The 27,555-nt window shown below is 44.3% G+C and overlaps 1 protein-coding gene across 2 annotated transcripts in view; it reads left to right on the forward strand.

Annotated features, from left to right (window-relative positions):
* LOC143982799 (uncharacterized) overlaps positions 1-27,555 on the forward strand; it is an 89,272-nt gene that overhangs the window by 53,667 nt on the left and 8,050 nt on the right. For both annotated transcript variants that reach the window (XM_077481812.1, XM_077481813.1), the window contains 4 exons: positions 8,321-8,419; positions 14,573-14,717; positions 17,374-17,471; positions 22,755-22,856. In XM_077481812.1, coding sequence (XP_077337938.1) covers positions 8,321-8,419; positions 14,573-14,717; positions 17,374-17,471; positions 22,755-22,856 — 444 coding nt within the window. The remainder of the gene's footprint in view (positions 1-8,320; positions 8,420-14,572; positions 14,718-17,373; positions 17,472-22,754; positions 22,857-27,555) is intronic.

Below are 27,555 nucleotides of genomic sequence, written 5' to 3' on the forward strand. Positions count from 1 at the left end.
GTATATCTCCTAGCTGGCCTTATTTTGCTTATTTTACATCTACCGAGGATAGATAAATAAATAGCCTGGACACAGTCCAATTCTGAGCTATCCTAAAGGAGCCTTCACACTGCAGGCGAGGCGAGGCGACTCCGACTTGCCTCGCCGCGACCTGCCGCGACCTCAGCGGCAACTTGCAGATGACTTCTGTATAGAAGTCAATGCAAGTCGCCCCGAGGTCGCCCAAAAGTAGTACAGGAACCTTTTTTCTGAGTCGGAGCGACTCGAGTCGCTCCTCTCAGAACGGTTCCATTGTACAGAACGGGGGCGACTTGCGAGAGCGAGGCGAGGCGAGTCGTGTCGCCTCGCATCGCCCGCTGTGTGAACCGGCTCTAAAGGTAACCTGTCCTGTGAAAAATATGTAGGCTTCCACCGCTGATGTTCTTTTGAAGTTTAGTTACCTGGCTGTCACTGCTTTCAGTACTTTCTGAGTTATTAACGTTAAAGGGTTAGTTCACCTTTACCAAAAAACTACTTATGCAGATAAGGGGTGTCTATTGTTTTGAGCAAAATTGAATAATGCCCTTGCTATAGGTGTAGGCCATTTAAGTACCTCATGAAGCCTGACTAGAAACTCAAAGGACATTGTTAAAGATGTTGGCAAGAGATGCCCAGCTGTTACTGCTCACCTTCACCGTCACAGAAGTGAGCTTTCCAATGGTCTAGCTCAGAGCCATTGCATTAGGGGGGAGAAGCACATGTGAGGGGGTTTGAATAAAAAAAAGGACTCATTCCATGATGGTGAGGTGAACAGGAACAGCTGGGTCTATCTTAGCAATGTCCTTAATTACTTGACCTATGGAAGATTTTACCCAGTTCATGACCAGACCATATTTTGCTATTCAGCATTGCGCTACTATAATTGGAAAGTGCTCGGTCATGCAACACTGTATGCAAAGGAAGTGTTTATCTTTTTTTAAATAGAACTTTCTTTTGGTGGTATTTGATCACCACTGGGCTTTTTATTTTTTGCGATATAAATGAAAAAAGACAAAAAATTAAAGAAAAAAAAAAAATCACGTGGCTCTTCGCCTGGGGTCTCCAGCCCCTACAATCACCCAGCCTCCCCAATTGTCTCCTCGGCTTCGGATGCATTCTCCGTCATTCTGCCAGATCCCCGATCGGCCTCTCAAAGCTTATCACCCGCAAACCCTCCAGTTGGACTCTGACCTCCAAGTCCTCCTCCAGGCCCTCCCGACTAAATCGGACATTGAACTACCCATTGGCTGCCTGGAGGAGAACCACCGCAAGGAGATGCAGGGGGTTAAAAGAGATGAGAAGTCCCTTACCAACAGACTCTGAGTGGGGGAGTCCTTTATGGCAACCCTAAGCCAGAGAGTGTCGGCCTTGGAATCCCTCCAGGATGCTGACATTGATGCCGCAGTGGCCCTTCAACTTCACATAGAGGACAGGAGCAGGCTGAACAGCCTGGGGATACGGGGTCTGCCTGAAGCGACGGGGCCTGAAGACCTTGCGGAATCGGCAGCGGCAATCTTCCAGAAGGTATCCGACAATACCCTCCTTAACCAAGTGGAGTTTGACAGGATCCACAGAGCCCTGGGTCCCCACTCCACTGATTCCACCAGACTGAGGGACATGATTTGTAGGCTGCACAGATACAATGCCTTGCAAAAGTATTTACCCTTGGCATTTTTCGTGTTTTGTTGACTCACAATCTGGAATTAACATGGATTGTTTGAGGATTTGCATCATTTAATTTAAAGAACATGCCCACAACTTTGAAGATGTTTTTTTTTTAATTGTGAAGCAAACAAATAAGACAAAATAACTGAAAAAGTCAATGTGCATAACTACTCACCCCCCTAAAGTCAATACTTTGTAGAGCCACCTTTTACAGCTATCACAGCTCCATGACACTTTGGATAAGTCTCTATGAGCTTGCCACATCTTACCACTGGGATTTTTACCCATTCCTCCTTGCAAAACTGCTCCTTCAAGTTGGATGGTTTGCGCTTGTGAACAGCAATCTTTAAGTCTGACCATAGATTTTCTATTGGATTTAGGTCTGGGCTTGGACTAGGTAATTCCAACACATTTACATGTTTCCACTTAAACCACCCAAGTGTTGCTTTAGCAGTGTGTTGGGGTCATTGTCCTGCTGGAAGCTGAACCTCCGTCTTAGCCTCAAATCACACACAGAGTGGTACAGGTTTTGCGCAAGAATATCCCTGTATTTAGCACCATCCATCTTTCCCTCTATGACCAGTTTCCAGTCCCGACTGCTGAAAAACATGCCCACAACATGATGCTGCCACCACCATGTTTACTGTGGGGATGGTGTTCTTTAGGTGATGTGATGTGTTGGGTTTGTGCCAGACATAGCGTTTTCTTTGATGGCCAAAAAGTTCAATTTTAGTCTCATCAGACCGGAGCACCTTCCTCCATACATTTTGGGAGTCTCCCACATGCCTTTTCGCAAACTCAAAACGTGCCATTTTGTTTTTTGCTGAAAGTAATGGCTTTCTTCTGGCCACTCTTCCATAAAGCCCAACTATATGGAGGGTATGGCTTATTGTCGTCCTATGTACAGATACTCCAGCCTCTGCTGTGGAACTCTGCAGCTCCTCCAGGGTTGCCTTAGATCTCTATGCTACCTCTCTGATTAATGCACTCCTTGCCCGGTCCGTGAGTTTTGGTGTGCGGCTGTCTCTTGGCAGGTTTGCTATAGTGTCATGTTATTTCCATTTGGTTATGATAGATTTGATGGTGCTCCTAGGGATGATCAAAGATTTGGATATTTTTTTTATAACCTAACCCTGACTTGTACATCTCGACAACATTATCCCTTACTTCTTTGGAGAGTTCCTTGGTCTTCATGGCAGTGTTTGGTTAGTGGTGCCTCTTGCTTAGGTGTTGCAGCCTCTGGGGCCTTTCAAAAAGGTGTGTGTATATGTAATGACAGCTCATGTGACACTTAGATTGCACACAGGTGGACATTATTTCACTAATTATCTGACTTCTGAAGGTAATTGGTTGCACCAGAGCTTTTTATGGGCTTCATAACAAAGGGGGTGAATACATATGCACATGCCAATTATCAGTTTTTTATTTATGAAAAATAGTTTTATGTATATGTTTTTCTAATTTTACTTCACCAACTTAGACTATTGTTAAGTGGGGTGAATACTTTTGCAAGGCACTGTACACACTCAAGGAGACTGTACAGCAGAAGGGATGGAAGCATGATGACCTGGAGTTTGACGGTGCCCCTATCAGCATCCTCTCAGACCTGTCCAGAGCCACCCTACAGTGCCACGCCATGCTGCGCCCGGTCCTGGAGATTGCACGCCAGTCCAGCAACACCTACAGATGGGGATTCCCCCTCTCAGCCACCTTCCGCAGAGACCAGCACTCTTTTACCCTGCTCTCACCTGGAGACCTGCCTGCACTCTTCCAGTTTATGGAGACGGACCCCGTCCCAGTCCAGAACTGGCTGATGTCCATACCCGGACAGTGGGACGCGTGGGTCTGGTGGCAACCTGGCGATCTTCTCAGCCTCAGAGAACACGGCGAAGATCCGGAGTGCCCTCGGCGAAGGGTCCCGTGAGTCCTGATCACTGTAGACTGCATGATGATGCTGCTCTCCCTCGGAACTCTTGGCAAGCAAAACCCTCTCCCAGCCCACAGAGCTGGGAATAACGTCTCACCATTTCGTCACGATACTCCCTGTGTAGGTAATCGTACCTACCATTTGTCTTCTGTGTCCGCTCAGTCAGACTGCATAGCTATTTCTTTGTTTTGCTAGCTGCCCCCGCAGAGAACTCATGCCCTCGGTTGCAGTATGGGGTACACCTTCTCAGAACATTGCTCTGTTTGCCCCCTTCCTGATACAAAGTCTATGGGAGCTGAATCGACTCTTAAGACGTGAGACACACAGAGGAACATCGGTTTGCACTTATGCTGTGTACATCCCTTACAGGAACAGACAGGATTGTTATAGCTTGTGAAGGTCTGAGTGCCTTAATGTTTGAGTTCCACATTTCTGCTGTGTTACAATCCGTGACACTACGTGATGCTGTGGAACATAAGTGTATGCATGTCCACGAGGACTGAATACAGCTGACGTTGTCCCCCTCCTTTTTAAAAAATACAGCTGGAAAATGCAGCCTGGCAGACTCTAGATAATGCAATTACAGCACTTAGAGAAGACATATCAAAGATGGGAGGTGTTCCCCCTGGGTTTCTTATGCTCCACAGTGTTTACAGCCCCTGTTTTGCGCGGGCAGTGAGGACATGCCAGGGCTCCACCAGGGCTTTGGATGTTGGAGGTCCAGTGGAGTCGGGACATAAAACACCTTGTGCGGGGTACCGGCTTTGGAGAGGCAGACACACAGATCACGAGTGGCACGCGATTGGGTGGACTGATTCGCAGGAGAGGTCCTCTTTTTGCTGGCATGAGGGTCTTCCGTGTCTTGATGCCTACTAGAAATTTTTATAACCTCTCTGGTTGTAAGTCTGCTATGTCCCAAGTGCGCAGTTAGGTCCTCTGACATGGTGGAGCCGCCCCTGTCTGGATAATGGATAGGAGGATGGCTCCATGCTGTCTTGGGTAACTCTCCTAACTTACAGTTCCAATAATGAGGAAATGTTCTTTTGTTACCTTGGTTATATGGATACACTATTATGCTTTCCATTACTGTAATGTTATTTCATGCCGTGTTGGGTGGGCTGGGTGGGGGCAAACCCTGTTGGTTCCTGTCTACCCCCTCCCCCACTTAGGCTGATGCATTACCCCAGCGACAACACTGGCTGAAGTGTGCTGCTGACAATATTTTGCCACTATAGCTTCAAGGGCCGTGTACCTATCTACACGACCCTCTGAATCGAACTACTAATTTTTTCTTGTTTAGTAGTTTTTCTTTCTCTTTTCCTCACTTCTACACTTCTACTTCATCTATACTGCTTTCAGTACTGTGACGCCTCCCCCCCCCCCCCCCCCCCCTGCAATCCACACTCCTTACCCTGGGATGGATAATGTTAAGATACTTTCGCTTAATGCCAAGGGGCTAAATACCCCCGAAAAAAGACGTATACTCTTAAATGACCTGAAATGCTCATGTGCAGATGTGGCATTTATCCAGGAAACGCACTTCAGAGATGATAAACTTCCCCTTTTAAAGAATAAGTTTTACCTGGTCACTTACCATTCTACTAATAACCTAGCCAAATCCAACCGACTACCGTGGTCTTGCCAGGACACCCTGTTCATTAACCACTTTAGCCCTGGAAGATTTGGCTGCCGAATGACCAAGCGACTTTTTGTGATTCGTTATGTGTCATTATAAATGACAATTGTACGTGCAACACAGTACCGAAACAAAATTGACGTCCTTTTTTTCCACAAATAGAGCTTTCTTTTTATTTTTTGCATTAGAAACAAAAAAAGGGCAACAATTTTGAAAAAAAAAAACAATATTTTGTACTTTTTGCTATAATAAATATCCCCATTTATTTTTTTTAAAAGCAAATTTTTTCTTAGTTTAGGCCGATATGTATTCTTCTACATATTTTTGGTTAAAAAAATTGCAATAAGCGTATATTGATTGGTTTGCGCAAAAGTTAAATGCCTTGATTCCCCTATCCACTGATTCAGTGTGGATGCGGTAATCCCTCCCACTGTGGTATTGTATTCTGACAGCGGGGAGTCTTCTTCGTCATCAGAATACAATGATCAGTGTTGCTGCCTATAGCCGTTGCCACTGAATATTCAGGAAAAAAACAACAAGCTGGTTGTAGATCGACTTGTGTACATCCAGCCTGCCCATACATAGATCAAACTTCATTTGATCCTTTCTGAATGGGCGAATATCGATCTATGTATGGCCACCCTTGGGCTTGAATTCCATTTTTGTTGATAGGCATTTTGAAGTCCTCATGAAGGCCTTATTTGCTCTTGCAAGTTCAGCTCTGCTACCAGCAATTGCTGCAATGTCTATTTGCCAGACTATTGCTAACTGTACAAGTCAAATGAACAGAGGCCAAGAAATTGTCTTTGACCCCTCTCTTTTAAAACAATGGCAGCTGATGCCCTCAGCCTTATTGTTTTGTGTTGACACTCTCAAGAATGTAATTTGCCAAGCATCTAGTATGTCCCTTTATCTTCATGCTAAAGTGCAAGATTTTATGGCTAAAAGTTTGTTCTGCTGAACCTGCTTATAAAAAGCATCTTCTATGCAAGCCATTTGATGTTGGACACCTTATGTGGGCAACCCCTTGATAAATCATTAAAAAACGGTTCTCCTACCACACATGTGTATTGTAAAAGATTAAGGGATTGATTTACTAAAGGCAAATCAACTGTGCACATTGCAAAGTGCAGTTGCTCCAGAGCTTAGCAACTGAGCAGACGCTTTGCTGACTTCCATCATCCAATCATGTGCAAGTAAAATGCAGTTTTTTTTTACATTTTCCCTGCACGTGATTGGATAGTCTTTGCAAAGTGAAGTTTTACCTAATTTACTAAGCTCTGGAGCAGCTGCACCAAGTGAAAACATTGGGAAAAAAAATAAAAAGAAGAAAATGAATGCAGCCACCACATCTAATGATTGATAAGCCACAATATATTACATTTTTAATTGTGGGTTTATTACCGCTTTGCAGGAACTTCAGGCACAAGTAGTGGTTGTATCAATCTTTTAGACACAGTTTCAAGGTTTCATCTGACCCATTCTAGACTAAATATATTTCTGTGTGGACCAAAATTCCAGATTAAATCAACAAGATCTGGCATTGCACCTCTCAGAGATGGGGAATTTCCGGCATTGTTGACATACAGTAGATGCCTATCCACACATTCCACTTCTTCCATAAACCTCAACACTTTCTATATTTTGCTGTAGGAGACCAATACTTCTAATCTGTAGCACTACTATTTCATCTGGTATATATTTTGCACCCCAAATGTTTACAAAAGTGCATGCCGCACTTCTGGCTTTTCATGGGACCCAGGGCATTTATATCGCAGGATACCTGGATGACCTCTTGCTGAAGGACTTCTCAGCCACAACTTTGTTTTGCAGTGTTCAGTTCCCCTCAAGCTGGATAATCAACTTTACAAATCTGCTCTCCAGCCATTGTCTGGAGTACCTGCGTCTAATCTTGAATGCAGCCCAAGCCAGAATTTTCTTTCCTTGGGGGAAAGTTGCTTCCCTAATGTCCCTCCCACAGACACTTAAGTCAAAATCAAACCTCTCAGTTCACTCCTGCATGAGGATTCTTGGCTTGATACTAGGCTCCTTCGAGGCAGTTCCCTTTGCCCAGTTTTACTCCAGACCTCTTCAATCGAACATACTCCCGACATGGAACAAGCAAATCCAATTCTTATAACGCACAAATGCCATGGGAGGAGGTCAGCAGGACAGGAAGGGGGCAGCAGGACAGGAGGAGGAAGTGTCATGGAAGGAGGGCAGCCGAACAGGTGGGGGCAGCGAGAAAGGTGGGGGGAGAAGCATTACAGATTAGAGGCAGTGTCACCAGTGGGGGTAACAGGACAGGTGGGGGCAGCAGGACAAGTGAGAGGCAGTGTCACACATACCTAGAGAAGCACCAGTCCTCCCAGCTGTCACCTGTCCAACGGTGCCAGGAGAGGTAGCTGAGCCTGTGCCCCATCTCCACCAGGATCTTCGGCAGCAGCTGCAAGAAAGAGCAGTGGGGGGGCTTCTCCACCCTGACCTCCTCCTCCATGGGGCCCGCCGCTGGCACCAACTGGCCTCACCCACCCAGCACAGCCTGGCACACACTGGTGCCTGACCGGAGCGGAGCCTGCTTGACTATGACAGCGGGCCCCACAAAAGAGCGGGAGGCTTCTCCACCTGACCTCCTCCTCCATGGGGCCCTCCGACCTGCACACACAAAAGAGTAGGGAGGGGCTCCCCCTCCCTGGTGTCCTCCTCCTTGGGGCCCTCCAACCTGGCACCTGACCTCACCCCACCCCGCACAGCCCCAGACAAAATTACTGTATTTAACATGTTGAACTGAGATCATCTTTTTACCCCGATTTATTAAAGAAGTGCTGTCTGATTCTACTTTTCAATCCTGACCCAGGATTAAGTCATAGTCAAACAAGATTGCAGAAAAAAAAACTCTTCTATAGGTGGTGCATGGCAGTCCCACACCTGAACTTTTCAAAATGAACATTAAACAATAACACAGAAGATTTGTCTCGTATAGAGTTTAAAAACACGGGTCAAGCAACTGATTGAATAATTCATTGTATTCATATTGCACTTAATAACATTGCCTGTTTATCATTTTACCACAGAACACCTGTCACTTATATCACTGCATGGGAGACATTTGTTACAAAAATGAATCTTCTTTTTCAAATTTGAGTAACACAACATGTCCTACTTTTTGTGAGGTAAGTAGATGTGGTATTTATACAACTGTATGCCTTTATACAGTATGTCACAATTATTTTATTTAAACATTCTCATCATGTTTTGTTGAAAACTCATCAATATTAATTTACAGCATGAAATGAAAAATATTCTTAGGCCTTGCTAAACATATTTTCTATCTAATACTGTAATACTGTGAATGCAATACTTTCAATCTCCCCTAGAGCTTAGAGCAGGGGTAGGGAACCATTTTTGGCTGAGAGAGCCATGAACGCCACATATTTTAAAATGTAATTTCGTGAGAGCTATACAATATGTTTAAAAATATTTTTTTTTATAATCGATTAATCAACTAATTTCAATTATAACTGTAATATCCACGTCATCTCCCCTACGATTGTCTGCTTGCTTACCACTACACAGGCAGGCAGATCCAAGAGCAGTTGAGGAGGGCGATGATGACGTCAGCACGCCGCTCACCTAGGCGGCCGCCGGGTGTACCAAGATGGCCGCAGCTCCGGAGCTAGGCCAAAGCTGCGGCCTTTCCTATGGGCTCAATCCACGGATCGGCACACCACGCAATCCGCAGATTGGGAGGGGAGAGCCAGATGCATCCATCAAAAGAGCCACATCTGGCTCGAGAGCCATAGGTTCCCTACCCCTGGCTTAGAGCATAAGAGCGTATAGATAGAGTGGAGATGGACAATAAGACTTATAAGGTCCTTGTTAGGAAGATTTATCATCTCCATTTGTCTTGTTGACCATTATCACTGAGAAGGAAAGTGAAAGGAAATCCTCACCAGAATAAGAATAGAGGGGAAATCTTCCAATGGGCACAGTAGTTCTGGTGACCCTTGTGCCAACCAGAGATTGCCTCACTTTGATTAAATTTCTCTTCACGTTCTGTTGTGGCTAGGGGACAGGAAAGTGAAATCTCTCCAAAAACAGATGGCAATAGAAAACATGACAGGCCTTACAATATCCAAAATGAAAACAAGTTTTGGCTATAATCTTATTTTAAGGCTGGACAGGAGGAGAAATAGAATATGGGTATGATAGTCAGAGATTGGTGTGCTGGGATGGTGAACCAGCGAGAGTAATGGGGTTTCATAAAGAGGAAAGGTTAAAGTGATATTAAGACCCCTTTCACACATGTTTTAAGGTGTTTTTCAGGCGCCTCCCCTGTAGCCTCAGTGGGAGAGCCCGAGTGCTTTCACACTGGGTCAGTGCGCTTGCAGGATATTAGAAAAAGTCTTGCAAGCAGTGTCTTTGGGGCCCTGCTCATTGAAATGAATGGACAGCGCTGCCGAAGCGCCTGAAAAGCGTGCTTTTCGGGTGCTTTTAACCCTTTCTTTGGCAGCTAACAGGGGTCAAAAGTGACCCGCTAGTGGCTGAATATCGCCGCGTGAAAACGGCGGTAAATCACTGCTAAAACTAGCTTTACCGCTGACACGGAGCAGCCCCAGTGTGAAAGGGCTCTTAAGGTAAGTTATTTGTTTTTTTTTAACCTTCCTAGCGGTAATCCCGAGTCTGGCTCGGGTTGGGATTTTAATTACAGGAGCGGTAACCCCGAGCCAGACTCGGGATCGCATCGCTCGATGCAGGGGAGGACACAGGGAGAGTTACTCACCTTGTCCCCTGGATCCAGCGATGTCCGCCGCGCTGTGTGATCGAGCTGTCCTCCGCTCGATTCACAGTGCCGAATGCCGCCGAGCTCCGTTCCCTGCGACGTTACGACGCACGGGAGCGGAGAACGGCGGCAAATTCAAAAAAGTTAAAACACACAAAACACACACAGCACAGCTTACAGATTACAGTGCTGTATTAAAAATTACACATCCCCTTTGTCCCTAGTGGTCTGTGCAGTGCCCTGCATGCACTTTTATATTATAAATACTGTTTTTTCTGCCTGGAATTTGGAGATTGTCCATAGCAACCAAAACATGTCACTTTTTCATTTTTTTTGGATTTGATTACATTATTGAATAATTTTTATTATTCTTTATTATATTATAAACTTTATCATACCCGGGATGTCTGCTAGACTCTGGTTTGAAGAGATTTCAGAGCGTTATTCCTAAGAATTACAGGACTACAAAATAAAAGCCAGATTTCCATGCAAAATAATTGTACCGCTTTCAGCACCTTATTCCAGACTGAATCATACCGCCAGGAAGGTTAAATAACAAACACTTCATACTTGCCTGCTCTGTGTAGTGGTTGTGCACAGAGCAGCCCAGATCCTCCTTTTCTCAGCCCCCCTGTTGGGGCTCCTGGCCCCTCCTTCCTGCCAAGTGCAGATTGCTGGATCGCAAAGGGACTCAGGTAAGTATTAGGGGGGCTAAGGGGGCTGCTGCAAGAATGCATGAAAGTAATATACTCTATATTACCAAAAGTATTGGGATACCGGCTGTTACACACACATGAACTTTAATGGCATCCCAGTCTTAGTCCGTAGGGTTCAATATTGAGTTGGCCCATCCTTTGCAGCTACAACAGCTTTAACTTTTCTAGGAAGTCTGTCCACAAGGTTTGGGAGTGTGTCTATGGGAATGTTTGACTTGCCTGCACAGAGTCCTGACTTCAACTCAACAGAACACCTTTGGCATGAATTAGAGCAGAGACTGCAAGCCAGGTCTTCTTGGTCCAACATCAGTGCCTGACTTCACAAATGCGCTTCTGGAAGAACGAGCAAACATTCCCATAGACACACTCCTGAACCTTGTGAACAGCCTTCCCAGAATAGTTGAAACTGTAGCTGCAAAAGGTGGGCCAACTCAATATTATACCCTACTGACAAAGACTGGGATGCCATTAAAGCTCATGTGCGTGTACAGGCAATACTTTTGGTAGCATAGTGTGTATGTGTGTGTATATATATATGTATATATATATATATATATATATATATATATATATATATATATATATATATATATACCTACATACAGTCGTGCTCATAAGTTTACACACCCTGGCAGAATTTATGATTTCTTGGCCATTTTTCAGAGAATATGAATGATAACACAAAAACTTTTCTTTCACTCATAGTTAGTGTTTGGCTGAAGCCATTCATTATCAATCAACTGTGTTTACTCTTTTTAAATCATAATGGCAACAGAGACTACCCAAATGACCCTGATCAAAAGTTTACATACTCTGGAATGTTTAGCCTTGGTACAGACACAGAAGGAGGCACACACAGGTTAAAATGACAATTAAAGGGTAATGTCCCACATTTCTGGCCTTTTAACCACTAGCCGACCAGCGCACAACGATGTATGTCGGCACAATGGCAAGGCTGGGCAAATGGGCTTACAGGTACGTCCCCTTTAAATCACAGCATTGTGGTTACACGTGCTCCGGCCCGTGCTCTGCGACCGTGCCCATGGGTCCCGTGGACTCTATGTCCACCGGGGGCCTGCGATCGTGACATGGAGCGGAAGAACGGGGAGATACCTTTGTAAACAAGGCATTTCCCCATTCTGCCTAGTGAAATGACAGGGATCTACTGCTCCCTGTGATTGGGAGGTGATCACTGTCATTTCAGTGGTAGCTCATCCCCCCACAGTTTGAAAACTTCCATAGGACACACTTAACCCCTTGATCGCCCCCTAGTGTTTAACCCCCTTCCCTGCCAGTGTTATTTACACAGTAATCAGTGCATTTTTATAGCACTGATTGCTGTATAAATGTCAATGATCCCAAAATGGAGTCAAGAGTGTCCGAGGTGTCTGCCAGTCATGATAAAAATCGCAGATCACCGCCATTACTAATAAAGAAAAAAAAATAATAAAAATGCCATAAATCTATCCCCTATTTTGTAGATGCTATAACTTTTGGCAATCAATATACGCAATTTTTTTTACCAAACATATGTAGAAGAATATTGCTTTTTTTTTTTTCAAAATTGTCGTTCTTTTTTTGTTTATAGCGCAAAAAATAAAAACCACAGAGGTGTTCAAATACCACTAAAAGAAAGCTCTATTTGTGGGAAAAAAGGATGTAAATTTTGTTTGGGTGCAACGTCGCACGACTGTGCAATTATCAGTTAAATCGACGCAGTGACGCGTCGCAAAAAATGGCCGGGTCATTCAGCAGCCAAATCTTCCAGGGGTGAAGTGGTTAAGGAGCACAATTCCTGGAAGGATTTACCCCCTTCTTGACCGGAGCATTTTTTGCAATACGGCACTGCATCGATTTAACTGACAACTGTGCGGTCGTGTGACTTTGCACCCAAACAAAATTGACACCCTTTTTTTCTCACAAATAAATACAAGTTCCACAAAAACAACATGGTTTCAATTTGCCAACAACGCCTTGACATGCCTCATTGGCTTTTTTGTGCCATTGGTGCAGTAAAGGCTTCCTTCTGGCAGCTCAACCATGCAGCCCTTTTTTGTTCAAGTATCATTGATTTGTGCTCCTTAACCACTTCAGCCCTGGAAGATTTGGCTGCTGAATGACCGGGCCATTTTTTGCGATTCGGCACTGCATCATTATAACTGAAAACTGCGCTGTAGTGCGGCGCCGTACCCAAACAGAATTGACCTCCTTTCTTTCCCACAATTAGAGCTTTCTTTTGGTGGTATTTGATCACCTCTGCGGTTTTTATTTTTTGCGCTATAAAGTGACAATAGAGTGACAATTTTGAACAAAACACAATATTTTATACTTTTTGCTATAATAAATATCCCCCCCCCCCCCTTTTTTTTTTTTAAAGCAATTTTTTTCTCAGTTTAGGTCGATATGTATTCTTCTACATATTTTTGGTAAAAAAATAAAAAATCGCAATAAGTGTATATTGATTGGTTTGAGCAAAAGTTATAGCGTCTACAAAATAGGGGATAGATTTATAGCATTTTTATTATTATTATTTTTAATAGTAATTGCGGCGATCTACGATTTTGTATTGGGACTGCCACATTATGGTGGACACATCGGACACTTTTGACACATTTTTGGGACCATTGGCATTTTATACAGCAATCAGTGCTATAAAAATGCACTGATTACTGTAAAAATGTCACTGGCAGGGAAGGGAGCGATCAAGGGGTTAACTGTGTTCCCTGTGTGTGTTTCTAACTGAAGGAGGAGGGGACTGACCTAGAGGAAATGACAGATCGTAGTTCCTAGCAATTAGGGGCACACGATCTGTCACTCCTCACTGAACAGAACAGGGGTGTTACTCATACACATCCCTGTTCTGCCTCTCGTGCCCACGATCGCTCGTGGCCGGCGGTCATCGCGACAGTTGGCCACGAGCATCAGGACCCCCGCAGTGCAGTGGGCGTGTGCGCACTAGCTACGACGGCTCGTGGGATCATGCCGACCTGCCACAGTAAAATGATGGTGGCTGGTCGTCAAGCGGTTAAAAACAACCACACCATCTTTTTGGAGAGCATCCTGTATTTAACTGAGGTTACCTGTGGGTTTTTCTTTGTATCCTGGGCAATTCTTCTACCAGTTGTGGGTGCAATCTTTCTTGGTCTACCTGACCTTTTCTTGGTATCAAAAGAGCCCACTTCACCTTGATACGCAGGTCTTTTGACTGTTCTTTTCTACCTCCTGATGGCTCAGTGTCTAGCCTGCTTAGTGCATCCATGTGAGAGCTAACAAACTTATTTACTATTTATACACAGACACTAATTGTAATTTAAAAAGACAAAAATATAAAGTCAGCAGCTACAAATACTGCAACTACTGACTTTTAATATAAGGACACTTACCTGTCCAGGGAAATGTCCTCACCTGAAGCCAACCCATCCCTCGGCTCCAGGTATCTTCAGTAAGGGAAACAGGAAGTGAAGCCTTGCGGCTTCACAGCCTTCACAGCCTTCACGGCTTCACAGACTGTTTCCTTCACAGCATGTTTCCTACTGCGCATGAGCGAGTCACACTGCTCATCCTCACTGGTCCCTGCTGTCTTCTGGGACCTGTGTGTCTCCCAGAAGACAGTGGGGGGAAGGAGGGGGGGCCGGACATGGCGTAGTTCGCCGCAGAATCTGCATCGCTCTTTCGCCTGAAGTGGGAGCCTGGATTTGACAGGTATCTGCTCCCCCTCTCCCCCCTGAAGGTGCCAAATGTGACACCGGAGGGGGGGGGGGAGAGAAAGTGGATCAGCGAAACTCTAAACACAGTGAGTAATCCTGAATTTTGATGTGTCATTTCAGACGTACCGTCACAACAGCTCCTTTTATGAAAACAGATGCAATCAGCACTGCATGCATCACATGTGCAACAGTACACAGCAAGATGGATGTGCACTAAACTGCTGCAATAAATCGATATGCCTCAATGCAGAACACATAAATGGAGGTAAGAAAATTAAGTATAAATAGAAACCAAATATCCCAGCTCACTTAACAGCCACCCTGCAACAAACCAAATTTTCCTGTCTAACAGTTCATGTTAAAACCAAGGGGTTTAAATGGCACACATTTGCAATTAAATGCATAAGCTGCAGTGGCCATGTCACGGCACCCCAGGGTACTGCAGTCTTAGCTCTATAATTTTGAGTGTTTTGAGTTGGAGCACATACATATAATAATGGATAGATTAATCGCTTGCCGATGGCCTTGACTGCGGCAGGTTGGCTCGGCTGCGCAAATCGCCGTATGTGTACGTTGGGCTCATACATGGCGATCTGTGGGCGTGCGATTGGCCAGCGGGGGGAGCCAATCAGTGGCTCCGGCGGACTGAAGTCACTATAACTTCTCAAGATATTGCAGTTTGTCACCATATTGTTTCACTTATGGACTAACACGTTCACTTTGGTGGATATACGTATATCAATTTTTATTTTTATTTTTTGGCTATAGTGTTGTCTAAAACATAGAATCATTAATAGTGTTAATTTATGCAGAGTTTTTTTTCACTATTAAAGTTGATTATATTATTTACACTGGTAAAAGATTATATAGATATTGTCATATATATAATCTAAGCGCTGCACTTTTTTTTATTATTTCACCATTTTGTTTGTTGCAGTAAGTCTGCGGTGCTGGCAGCTATTATTTATTTGTTGTTTGTGGATAGCGCGTTTTTTTCTCACTTTATATACACATAAGTGTGAGGAACAGCTACTGTGGTGTAGGCCTGAAATCTGAGGCCTAGCCATATGTTTGGGGTCTCTGTTGGAGAGAGCCTGTTTGCTGCCTGGGGGCTACGTAGTCTACGTAGATACAGAACATTGGGTGCAGGCCTAGGGCCCTTGTTCTCTATTGCTGTCTACCTGAGCTGGGATTTTGGAGTCTGCTGGGGCTTTTTTTCATATAGTTCTGAGGTGTCCTGTGCCCTAACCCTCTCTCCCAAATTTTTCTTCTGTTGTAAACAATAAACTTACTTTTGCATTCTAAAAATGTCTGGAACCCACCATTTTTACAAATGTCCACACCCACCAGCACCCTGAGGTGGCTTCACTAGAGTTGGTGTCACCCCCCCCCCCCCCCCCATCGGCTAGCCTGATACGGTGCTCAGGTGGTTCAGGTGGTTGCTATGTGTAGGGTGCAGAGTTCAGGCGGGTGCTGGGTGCAGAGTTCAGGCGGGTGCTGGGTGCAGAGTTCAGGTGAGTGCAGGGTGCAGAGTTCAGGTGAGTGCTAGGTGCAGATTTCAGGTGGATTCAGGTGCAGAGTTCCACCTCCAAATTACCATCCTTGGCAAGACTGTCTTTCCCCTACCAGAACTGACCCCCATGCCCCAATTAGCACAATAAATGCTTTTAATTTCTCCCCTCCAAACATAGACCTCAGATACTGCGCGGCTCAGTGCAGTACGGGAGATGCTCCTCCTTTCAGGCTCCTCCTCATGACCTGTCATAAGAGCCTTGCAAAAGCGTGACAGCCGGCGGTGAGAGATGCTGCAGCCGGACCCGGACAGGAGTGCTGTCAGTTCTAAATAAAGAAGCCTGGCTTCTGTGTTTAGAAGTGACAGCAGTGAGCAGAAAGCACAGGGCAGCGCCGAAGTGACGGAACTCTGTTCCTTGGTGTCACCCCTCTGACAGGTGTCACACAGGTGCGGTCCACACCCCCATATCGACGCCACTGCACTGAGGTGAAATGTCCGCCCTCCCTGATGCCTGGGGTCGGGGGGGGGGGCGCTACACAAGTTTGGCAGTTCTGATGTTATCCAGAAGTATTGTTGTATCTGCGGTATCTGGGCTGAGTAACTTTAAACAATCTTGTATATATAAGAAAAGTGCAAGTTGCTACAGCCTAGAAAAAATGCAATGGTCAATTCCTTGGCAATAAAGTATGTCAGAAACAGAAACTTTTTTTTTTCTTCCTTTTTAGAGTGTCAGGAAGTAAGAACTGTTAGGTTTTAAAAGCTGTCCTCACTAGGGAGCCTTGACCTCTCTATTTGTCACCAAAGTGCCTTTCCCCAGAACAGGAAGAGTAGGGAAACCTTCCAATGAGGATACTTGTTCCTGTGACAACTGTTAAAGAAGTGATGTACTACATTTTGAAGAGACTTTATTTGGATTTCCTGTGTTTACAGGACAGGAAGTGAAGGGAAATCTCCCCAGCAAAACACAGATTACAAAAAAAATTCAAGATTTTTGACCTTTCCCTACTCTTAAACTAAAAAAGAAAGGTTTGACTTTACATATAAACTCATTTACTGTACTGACAATTATAGCACAGAACTGGAAACAACAGTCAGCTTCAGCAGAGGAGTCTTAGTAGTATGAATTACCTTGTTTTTGGCACAATCGCTGAAAATCACGGGTCAGCTATATCTTAAAAAATATTAAAAAATAGATGACTCATTCTGCTTAAATTATATGCAAGTACATCCATCAAATATCTTCTTATAGACCAAGCAAAGTTCTTTTTCGAAAAATGTTGAATATTCAGAATGATATCTGACTGATTTTCTAATGCAAAACAATTGTAAATAGAAAGAAACATCATTTATAGAAAACAGGTACCCTTCCTTTTGTCATCCTGCACATTTTCCTTTTGCTTCATTACAGGTAACATGACTATGGGCAACCAAACTGCCAAGCCTCCAGTTACATCCACCACTACAACTACCATTTCCACAACTACTACAACAACTATTCAATACAGTGTAAGTAATAAACGGAACATGCAGATATAGTATGGGGAGCAGGTTTAGATGGCACTGGCAACTTGTGGATAGTGCCAGAATCACGTAATCTCATGCCATTTGGAATCAGGTATTGTTCTGTCTATTGTAATGGGGAAGTAGTGCTGGAATCATTCATCTGTGGCATGGGAAAGGACAGTTTTAATGACAATGACCCAGTAACTATGAAAAAAAACAAAAACATATATGACTATGATCCCCTTATTATGACAATGTATATATGGCTATGATTAGCTTTAAAGGGTATCCTGTATAAAACGATTGTTTCCATACATATGACAGGGTATATATGACACAACCTGTAGGGACTATGGGGTAGTGGGTTGGTCACCACATCCTCCAGGTTTCCCTTCTCGTCGGTCTCCAATAAAGGGTCAAATAAGAGGCCTACCCCAGGGTGGGTTCTTCTGGGCTATGCTAGACACTGTGTACAGGGTCACTGCCTTACACACGGGGGACCTTTATTTGAACAGGCGATTAAACTCTAGTCAACTCCCTTGATGTTAATATACACCACCGTGGTCACTGTTGCATTTAGGAGAGAGAGAGAGATGTCACCAGCACACCAAGATCTCCAAAATGGGTCCAAAGCTATATTCAGCAATCACATCGTTCACAGCATTTAGGAGGGACATGCAGAGCCCTTGTCCTCTCCACCTGTCCAGCGTATCTCTGCTACCTCACTCCCATTAACGCAATGGAGTCCTGCCGTGCACCTAGCACAGACTCCATGTGTGCACTCACCTAACTCTTCCTCTTCCATATAGGCTGTGTATAGGCTGGGGACCTCAGCTGTGCTGATCTGCTCCCATTGTTATGGGAGGCAGACTGTTTACAGAGAGTACCGAAAGTAACTCCTGCAAATCGCTGCCCCACATGTCACACTTACAACAGGTTGCTAGAGAAACCACTTGTATCTTCACACTGTATTAACTCTTTTACTGCTGTCTTCATACCCCAATGTGCTTAGCTGATCTGAACTGTAGACTATGTGTGAGGGTTACTTGCATTACAAAGTTTACATTACAAATTACTTGCAAAGACAACGTTTCAAAAAGGTTTAATAAAACTATAGGCAAAACTTTTTTTTTTCATTTTGGATAGAGTAAGGGAGGGTAACAACCCCTCTCAGATTTTATTTTGCCATCTATGTTCCATTGCGGAGATTTACCTTCACTTCCTGTCCCATAGCCAAACAGGAAGTGAGAAAATCCCTGCAAATTAAGGGGATTCCCTGGGGACACCCACGTCACCAGAACTAGTTTCTCCATTGGAAGATTTCCCCTCTATTACTTTTCTGGGGACAACCCAACATTTGGGATTTCCTCTATGCTGTGTACACACGACCGGACTTTCTGCCAGCAAAAGGTCCAACGGTCTTCCCGACTGACTTTCGACGGAGTTACGAGAGACTTCCGAATGAACAGACTTGCCCACATAAGAACGGACTAAAGTCTGTTCATTTTTAACGTGATGACAAGCTTTCTAATCCATCTCCACTCTGTCCAAAACAAAAAAAAAGTTCTTCCTTTAGTTACACTTTAAATATCTTGGCATGACAGTCAAACAAAGCCAACAGTCTTTCCCTAAACTTGTCCCTAATTCAGGCTTGTGGCTACCCTGGAGTCCATGATGGTAAAATCCAGGATTGGCATCTTCAGGGCAGACTGCAGGTCCCAGCAAGCCCCCTAAGCTGTAGAAGGATCCTGAAGCCAGATGTTCATTAACTGGCATTACAGTCTTGGCATATTTCAGCAGGCTAGCAGGAGATATGCCAGCAATGGTACCATGAACAAAGCAATGAACAGCCAACAGCAACAACCGCTCTCTCAAGTCCAGACCCCTGTCCTTTTTTAATACATAGAACCAGTGTGTCAGACCCAAAAAAACTTGCCAAGAAAGAATCGGGAAACACAATTAACACTAACACTCCTGACTGGGGCAGCATAAAACTCTATCTGCCTACAAACCCCCTAACTATGATAAGGTGTACACAATTATTACCCCCTTACTAGGAGAGAGCTATAAATAGAAACATAGAAAAGTGACATCAGAAAAAAAGACGAAGTAGTCTACTAAGTCTGCTTTTTTCTTTTTTTTTTTTGTTAACTTTTTTGTCTGAGTACAGATGTATGTTTGTTCCAAGTATGTTTGAAGCCACTTACTGTTGACTGACTTATTACCTCTGCTGGAGGTCTATTCCAAGCATCAACTACTCTTTCAGTAAATTACATCTCTAACTTTAACAGGGTATATATATATATATATATATATATATATATATATATATATATATATATATATATATATATATGACTAGAACTAACTATGGCACAACATATATGGATATGACCCCCCTAAATATGACAAGGACTATGACATGCTAACTATGACTGGGTATTAGGGATGAGCTTCGTGTTCGAGTCGAACGTACGTTCGACTCGAACATTGGCTGTTCGTCCGTTCGGCGAAATCCGAACTCTTGGTCCGTTCGCGTCAAAATTCGTGTGGCGCTCATGGCCCACAATGCACTGCGATGGCGCAGTGCATTGCTGGCTCATGATTGGCCAAGCATGCACTGTGACCCTGCATGCTTGGCCAATCGCAGCGCCAGCAGCGAGGAGAGCCATGATTGGCCACAGGCAGGATGCCTGTGGCCAATCATAGCTCAGGCTGTGTAGTGCATGCCCCACACTATATAAGGACGCCATTGAGGCGGCCTCGTGTAGTGTGTTGGCATCTGAAGCAGTGGGTGTTCTGTGTACCTTCAACACAGTACACACCGATCATTTTTGGCTGATTTCCTATCTTGCTCTTGTGTAGTGGTTATTGTCTGTGCCCTGACCGCAGTATACACCGCTATATTCACCTCACCTATATAGCTAGTGATCTATCTTTAATAATAGAGCTTGCAGTCAGTAGTGTTAGGAGATAGTGCGTGCTGTCTGCGTGCTCTGTACCCAGTACATACCGCTATAATCCACCTACATAGCTGTTCTCTATTTGAGCCCAATTGCCATCTGCAGGAGTTATTGGAAGTTGTGTGTGCCTCCAGCACAGCACAGTATACATCTGTATATACCCCTTTATCTCTGCTGTTTTCTGGTTATTGTCTGCGTGCCCTGACCGCAGTATACACCGCGATATTCACCTCACCTATATAGCTAGTGATCTATCTTTAATAATAGAGCTTGCAGTCAGTAGTGTTAGGAGATAGTGTGTGCTGTCTGCGTGCTCTGTACCCAGTACATACCGCTATAATCCACCTACATAACTGTTCTCTATTTGAGCCCAATTGCCATCTGCAGGAGTTATTGGAAGTTGTGTGTGCCTCCAGCACAGCACAGTATACATCTGTATATACCCCTTTATCTCTGCTGTTTTCTGGTTATTGTCTGCATGCCCTGACCGCAGTATACACCGCGATATTCACCTCAGCCTAAGGCCCAATTTTTCTGCCCCTGTTTAACAGGGGCGTTTAAGTACAATTTTTGATGCAATGCTTTGCAGCAGGGCTAATTCCAGCAAAAAAACTAGAGTATATGGAAGAGGTTGCAGTGTGGTGGCACCAGCAGCAGTGCCTAAGGCCAAATTTTTCTGTCCCTGTTTAACAGGGACATGTAATTACAATTCTTGATATAATATTTCACAGGAGGGCCTCTTCCTGTGCCCACCCAGAGTAACGGTGAGGACTTATAGTGTTGTGGCACCAGCACCACAACCACCAGAGGTCAATTTTTCTACCACTGTTCAACAATGGCATGTAATTACAATTCTTGATATAATCGTTCACAGCAGGGCGCTCCAGCGCCCACCAAGAGTCACTTTGAGGGCTTACAATGTTGTAGCAAAACCAACACCTTGTTCCGCCATTTCTGCAGAGCATATAGGGCAGGCCCCTACTTTCAAACATCCAATTTACAAACATCTCCTACTTGCAAACGCAAGGAGACAGCAGCAAGTGAGATGAAAAAAAATGGACGACAAAACAAATTATACAGGGGTGATAACCCTTCCCTATGTTTTCCAAAAAGCTTAAAAATAGTTTTTTTGACTGGAGCTACACTTTAAAAATGTACCAGTTGAAAATTACAAACAGATTCAACTTAACACAACAAACCTACACAGTCCCTGTCTTGTTTGCACCGCCTGTATACTGCTGTTCTGAGTATATAGGGCCTGGGGGCCACACGCATTTCCTTTTTTTAATATGGGTACAGGGTTCCCCTTAATATGCGTACAAGACCCAAATAGGCTGGTAATGGGCAGGGAGGGCTACCCATGCCATTTTTCTCAATGATTTTCAACCATATTGCAGGAACCAGATATAACATTAAAACCGCAAGCAGTTTTAAATGGTGTTATTTCAGTTTAATGTCATTTTGTGCAGGGACTGTTCTAAACACGGGAAACACGTGGCACTTCACAGGCATACTACAGACACCCCCCAGGCACCATATTTAAAGGAATATTTCACTTTTTTTTTCAGTTTCATTGTCAGTAAAATCAGTGCTCCCGCCAAAACGGCCATTTTTAAAAACATTTTAGGCATTGACCCATGTCCCCTGGGGCAGGAGGCAGGTCCCCAAACCCTTTTTAGGACAGTATCTTGCATATTAGCCGTTAAAATTAGCACTTTCCATTTCGAACGTTCGAGTCCCATAGACTTCAATGGGGTTCTAACGTTCGTAACGAACGTGGGGTCCGTTCGAAAGTTCTGGTACGAACCGAACCGGGGGGTGTTCGGCTCATCCCTACTGGGTATATACAACTATGATTTTTAATACTAAGTATGTAGTGGCGTGTAGGATTATGCAATTAAAATGGAACCTTAAGTCAAAACGGTTTTGTAGGTGTGGGAAGACTAGGAATAAGTTGGAACCTTTGCAGGGTTTTTTATGTGTGTATCTCCCCAGTGGGGAAATTCCCCTCACTTTCGGTGTTTTCAATTAATTTCCTGTCATGTCTTGGTGACCTGAGAACACATCAATAAAAATTTGACAGAGATTCTAACCCTTCTCTGCTCTGTTTTTTCTTTTTATTAATTTATGAGACATATTTTAAGTGCATCATTTACAGGCAAAAAAATACAAAACCTCCTGGATTGTGCTTTTTTAGAGGAGTTTTCTGTCAGAAAACAATGCTAAAGGTGTGTTTAAAAACACTCTATATGAGTGTTGTTTTCTTTAAGGACAGAACAACCATTGACAACCATTTTAAATAATATTTCTCTATTTTGTTTAGGATAAGAAATGCAGATCATTTACCTGCTCTGGGACAGACTGCTTTACAAGTCAAGTTACTGCAGCAACAAAGCAATGTCAGGTTGGGGTAAACCACTGTGAGGTAAGTCATTAGCAATGCTGTCTGCGAAGTATGTAGTATAAACACATTGAGGGGAATTTATTAAATGGGAACACACGGAACCTAGGGCAGCTGTGCAAAGTAACCAATCAGTCTATAACTTCAACTTTTTCAGTTACGTTTTGAAAATGAAAGATAGAAGCTGACTGGTTACCATGTACAACTGCTCCAGCTGCTCCAGTTTTAATAATTTCCTTCCCTTTATTCTTCTATAATACAAACAAGTTCCATACTTGCATTACATACAGAAGGTACTCATGCTACCCACATTTGAGATTTTCTTCTTACTTACTGTCAATAACCAGGAACAGGAAGTGAGGGAACATTTCTACCACAGGAACACAGATAGCAATAAAATCATGTGGTTGTGTCCAAAACTCTGCAGGCAGCTGTAGTCTATTCTCCACTGCACTCAACCGTAACAGCAGTGCAGAGGGAGAGAAAGTCAAGAGGAAAATGGCTCCTCTGTGGTTTTCTGGGTCACTAGGAGCAGCAATCTGGTTGGATGCTGACAGCCCATGAGACTCTGGTGGCCATCTTGGGTCAGGCAGAGTCTATTTAAGACCCTGGCTCCTGAGTTTGGCACGCATTTAGCGTGTGGGTATTTTAGCAACAGGTCACTCATCTGTCAGGGGCAGTAATAGCAGCAGGGAAAGGTTCCAGACAGTGTATGTCTTGAGAGCCATATTTCGGCCCTCAAGACATATGCTGTCATTTTGGCTGAGACTTGCTTTGCTACAATCTAATGTTCACCTGTGAGTATTCCCAGTCAGGCTGCCTTCCGCTGGGCTGGTTGTGAATTGTTATATTTTCACTAAAATATAAATTCTTTCTGTTGCAGCTGGACTGTGTGTGAGTTACTGCCGCCACAGCACACTGCATCCTCCCACAACTCCATACCCAAATTTTGTAAAATCTGGGACCCCTAGATCAAGACATTCCACCCAACATCCTTTAATCATTGCTTACTTTACTATTAATAGTACCCTAAATCCTCAAAATTTTCATTCGATACAGTTCCCCATAAATGTTTACTGTACAAACTAGGGTCTATTAACATGGACCATAGAGTGTGTACATGGATTAAAAACTGGCTACAAGGGCGAGTCCAGAGGGTGGTTACAAATGCAGAGTACTCAGAATGGTCTGGTGTGGTCCTGGGACAAATCCTATTTTATTTCTTCATAAACGACCTGGAGGATGGGATAAACAGTTCAATCTCTGTATTTGCGGATGATACTAAGCTAAACAGGGCAATAACTTCTCTGCAGGACGTGGAAACCTTGCAAGAAGATCTGAACAAATAAATGGGGTGGGCAACTACATGGCAAATGAGGTTTAATGTAGAAAAATGTAAAACAATGCATTTGGGTGCCAAAAATATAAATGCAATCTATACACTGGGGGGAGAACCTCTGGGGGAATCTAGGATGGAAAAGGACCTGGGGGTCCTAGCAGGGGCGTAACCATAGGGGGTGCAGCAGTCGCAACCGCAACTGTGCCCTGTGCTGCAGGGGGCCCATGCAGCCCCCTCTACATATGGCTGGCAGCAGCATAGGCAGCCAGGGGTACCAGTGCACCATGCACACGGGTGGCTGGAGGTGGAGGGTGACTAGCAGAGCTCCACGCTCGACTATCGCACTGACTGCTCTTTAGTTGTGTATTCCCCGCATGACCTGTGTCCTCGGCTGGCTCCTCAGAGTACCCCTCTCCTGCTCCATGCATTGCTGCTCAGTCCGATGTCTGTTCTCCCCAGCCAGAGTCCGGCCCCCCCCTGAGTCCGGCCCACACTGCACTGCATACTTCTCCCGGGTAAACAAACTTTAAGCACACAGATGCAGTGCAGCCCTATGAGAGCCGGCTCCCGGAGGACACTGCAGGCTTGTCTGCCAGCCCCCCTCCTCCCCCGTCATACACAGATGATGAAAGGTCTTTCTGGGAGATATGCTGATCACCCGTCCAGCACACTGGATGGAGCCCATACCAACATGGATGAGTGCGCGGCCTGCAGCTTGGTCATGATGAGTGAGAGGACCCCATCCCCCACACACCATTACTTATCCCCTCCATCTCCCCCTGGGGACAGGGGCCCCTTCTCACGTGGGGACAGGGACCCCCATCTCCCCTGGGGACAGGGACCCCTTCTCACCTGGGGGCAGTAACTTCATCTGCCCTGGAGAAAAGGACCTCATCTCTTCTGGGGACGTGGACCCCATCCTGCCTAGGGACAGTCCCCCAATGGGGCACCTAAAAATAAAAATTAAAAATAATTTAAAAAAAACTACTGATGCCAGTGGTGGACCTACAGGGCTCACAAAGGTCATACCTGTGACCACGCCCTGGAGTTCCACCGCTGGACTCGAAGGGAAGGGCCCTGGCTGGGGTTCAGGGGGCCCTTCATGGTTTCTTGCATCGGGGCCCTGAAGGTTCTAGTTACGCCACTGGGTCCTAGTAGATGATAGGCTCAGCAAAGGCTTGCAATCCCAAGCTGCTGCAAGCAAAACCAGCAGAATATTGGCATGCATTAAAACGAGATTCACTCCAGAGATAAAATTATAATTCTCCCACTCTACAAGACTCTTTTCTGGGCCCCCCTGGTGTATGCCATCCAGTTCTGGGCAACAGTCCTCAGGAGGGATGTGCTGGAACTGGAGAGAGTCCAGAGAGGGGCAACAAAGCTAATAAAGGAACTGGAGGATCTCAGCTATGACGAAAGACTACAAGCACTAAACTTATTCTCTCTGGAGAGGGGACACTTGAGAGGGGATATGATTTCCATGTACAAATACCGTACTGGTGACCAACAATAGGGATAAAATGTTTCCATGCAAGGGAATTTAAAAAGACATGGCCATTCACTAAAATTAGAAGAGAAGCAGTTTAACCTTAAACTGCGTAGAGGGTTCTTTACTGTAAGAGTGGTAAGGATGTGGAATTCTATTCCACAAGCAGTGGTTTCAGTGGGAAACATCGATAATTTAAAAAACGATTAGAAGAGCACCTAAACGACCACAACATACAGGGATATACAATGTAATACTGACATATAATGACACACACAGGTTGGACTTGATGGACTTGTGTCTTTTTTCAACCTTACCAACTATGTAACTCTTATCGCTCTCTTCTCACTTACTCTTTTAACATTATTCTCTTTCTACCTTAAAGTATAACTACAGGCAAAACCTTTTTTTTTATTTTGAGTAGAGAAAGGGAGGGTTATAACCCCATCAGATTTTTTTCCGCCATCTGTGTCTGCTTACAGTGATTTCTCTTCACTTCCTGTTCCATAGCCAAACAGGAAGTGAGAGGAAATCCCTGCAAATTAAGGGTATCTCTTGGGGTACACCAGAACTAGTGTCCCCATTGGAAGATTTCTCCTCTATTACTTTTCTGGGGACAACCCAAAATTTGTGATTTTCTTTTACTTTCACTTTTAATGATAATGGTAAACAGGACAACTAGAGAGGGTTAATTTCCTTAAAGGGGACACAGACGGCAATAAAAACTGACAGGTGTTTTAATCCCACTGCACTTCATCCAAAAAATAAATAAAAAATGTTGCCTTTAGTTATACTTTAATTACATGAACCATATGAGCATCCATCCTCATAGGCCTTCAAATACTGAGTCTAAAGTATTCTTTTTACTGCTAGCTTCAACTCAGTACGGTTGATCCATGTGCTTTATCGTATCCTTGCTGACAATAGACTTAATGTCTCAAACATGTGCAACTTTAATGTTGGTTTGTTATGAAAACTCTTTACTATTTCCTTTGAGACCTAATAAAAAATATTTGGATGGGGTTGGGTTTTAACCACTTAAGGACTGCCTCACGCCGATATATGTCGGCAGAATGGCATGGCTGGGCACAAGCACGTACAGGTACGTTGCTCTTTAAGTGCCCAGCCAGGGGTCGCGCGCCACCAGCGGCGCACTCGCGACCCGGTCCTGAGCTCCGTGACCGTGGCCGTGGGACCCGTGGACCCGATCGCCACCGGTGTCCCGCAATCGGGTCACAGAGCTGAAGAACGGGGAGAGGTAAATGTAAACAAACCTCTCCTCGTGCTTCCTAGTGAGCTTGTCACTGATTGCCTGTTCCCCGTCATAGGGAAAGACGATCAGTGACACCACACGCAAGCCACGCCCCCCCTTAAATAAAAGAAACACGCACCCACACACTTAACCCCTACACTTCCCCCTAGTGGTTAACCCCTTCACTGTCAGCGACATTTTTACAGTAATCAGTGCATTTTTAATCGCACTGATGGCTGTATTAATGCCAATGGTCCCAAAAATGTGTCAAAATTATCCGACATGTCCGCCATAATGTCTCAGTCACAATAAAAATCTCTGATCGCTGCCATTACTAGTAAAAAAAAAAAATTAATAAAAATGCCATAAAACTATCCCCTATTTTGTATACACTATAACTTTTGCACAAACCAATCAATAAACGCTTATTTTAATTTTATTTTTACCAAAAATATGTAGAAGGATACGTATCAGCCTAAACTGAGGAGAATTTTGGGGGATATTTATTATAGCAAAAAGTAAAAAAAATTGCATTTTTTTCAAAATTGTCACTCTATTTTTGTTTATAGCGCAAAAAATAAAAACCACAGAGGTGATCAAATACCACCAAAAGAAAGCTCTGTTTGTGGGGAAAAAAAGGACGCCA

This window comes from Lithobates pipiens, unplaced genomic scaffold (assembly GCF_037356315.1).
Source record: "Lithobates pipiens isolate NorthernLeopardFrog02 unplaced genomic scaffold, aLitPip1_a1.2 Scaffold_16, whole genome shotgun sequence".
In the NCBI taxonomy this organism is placed as follows: domain Eukaryota; kingdom Metazoa; phylum Chordata; class Amphibia; order Anura; family Ranidae; genus Lithobates; species Lithobates pipiens.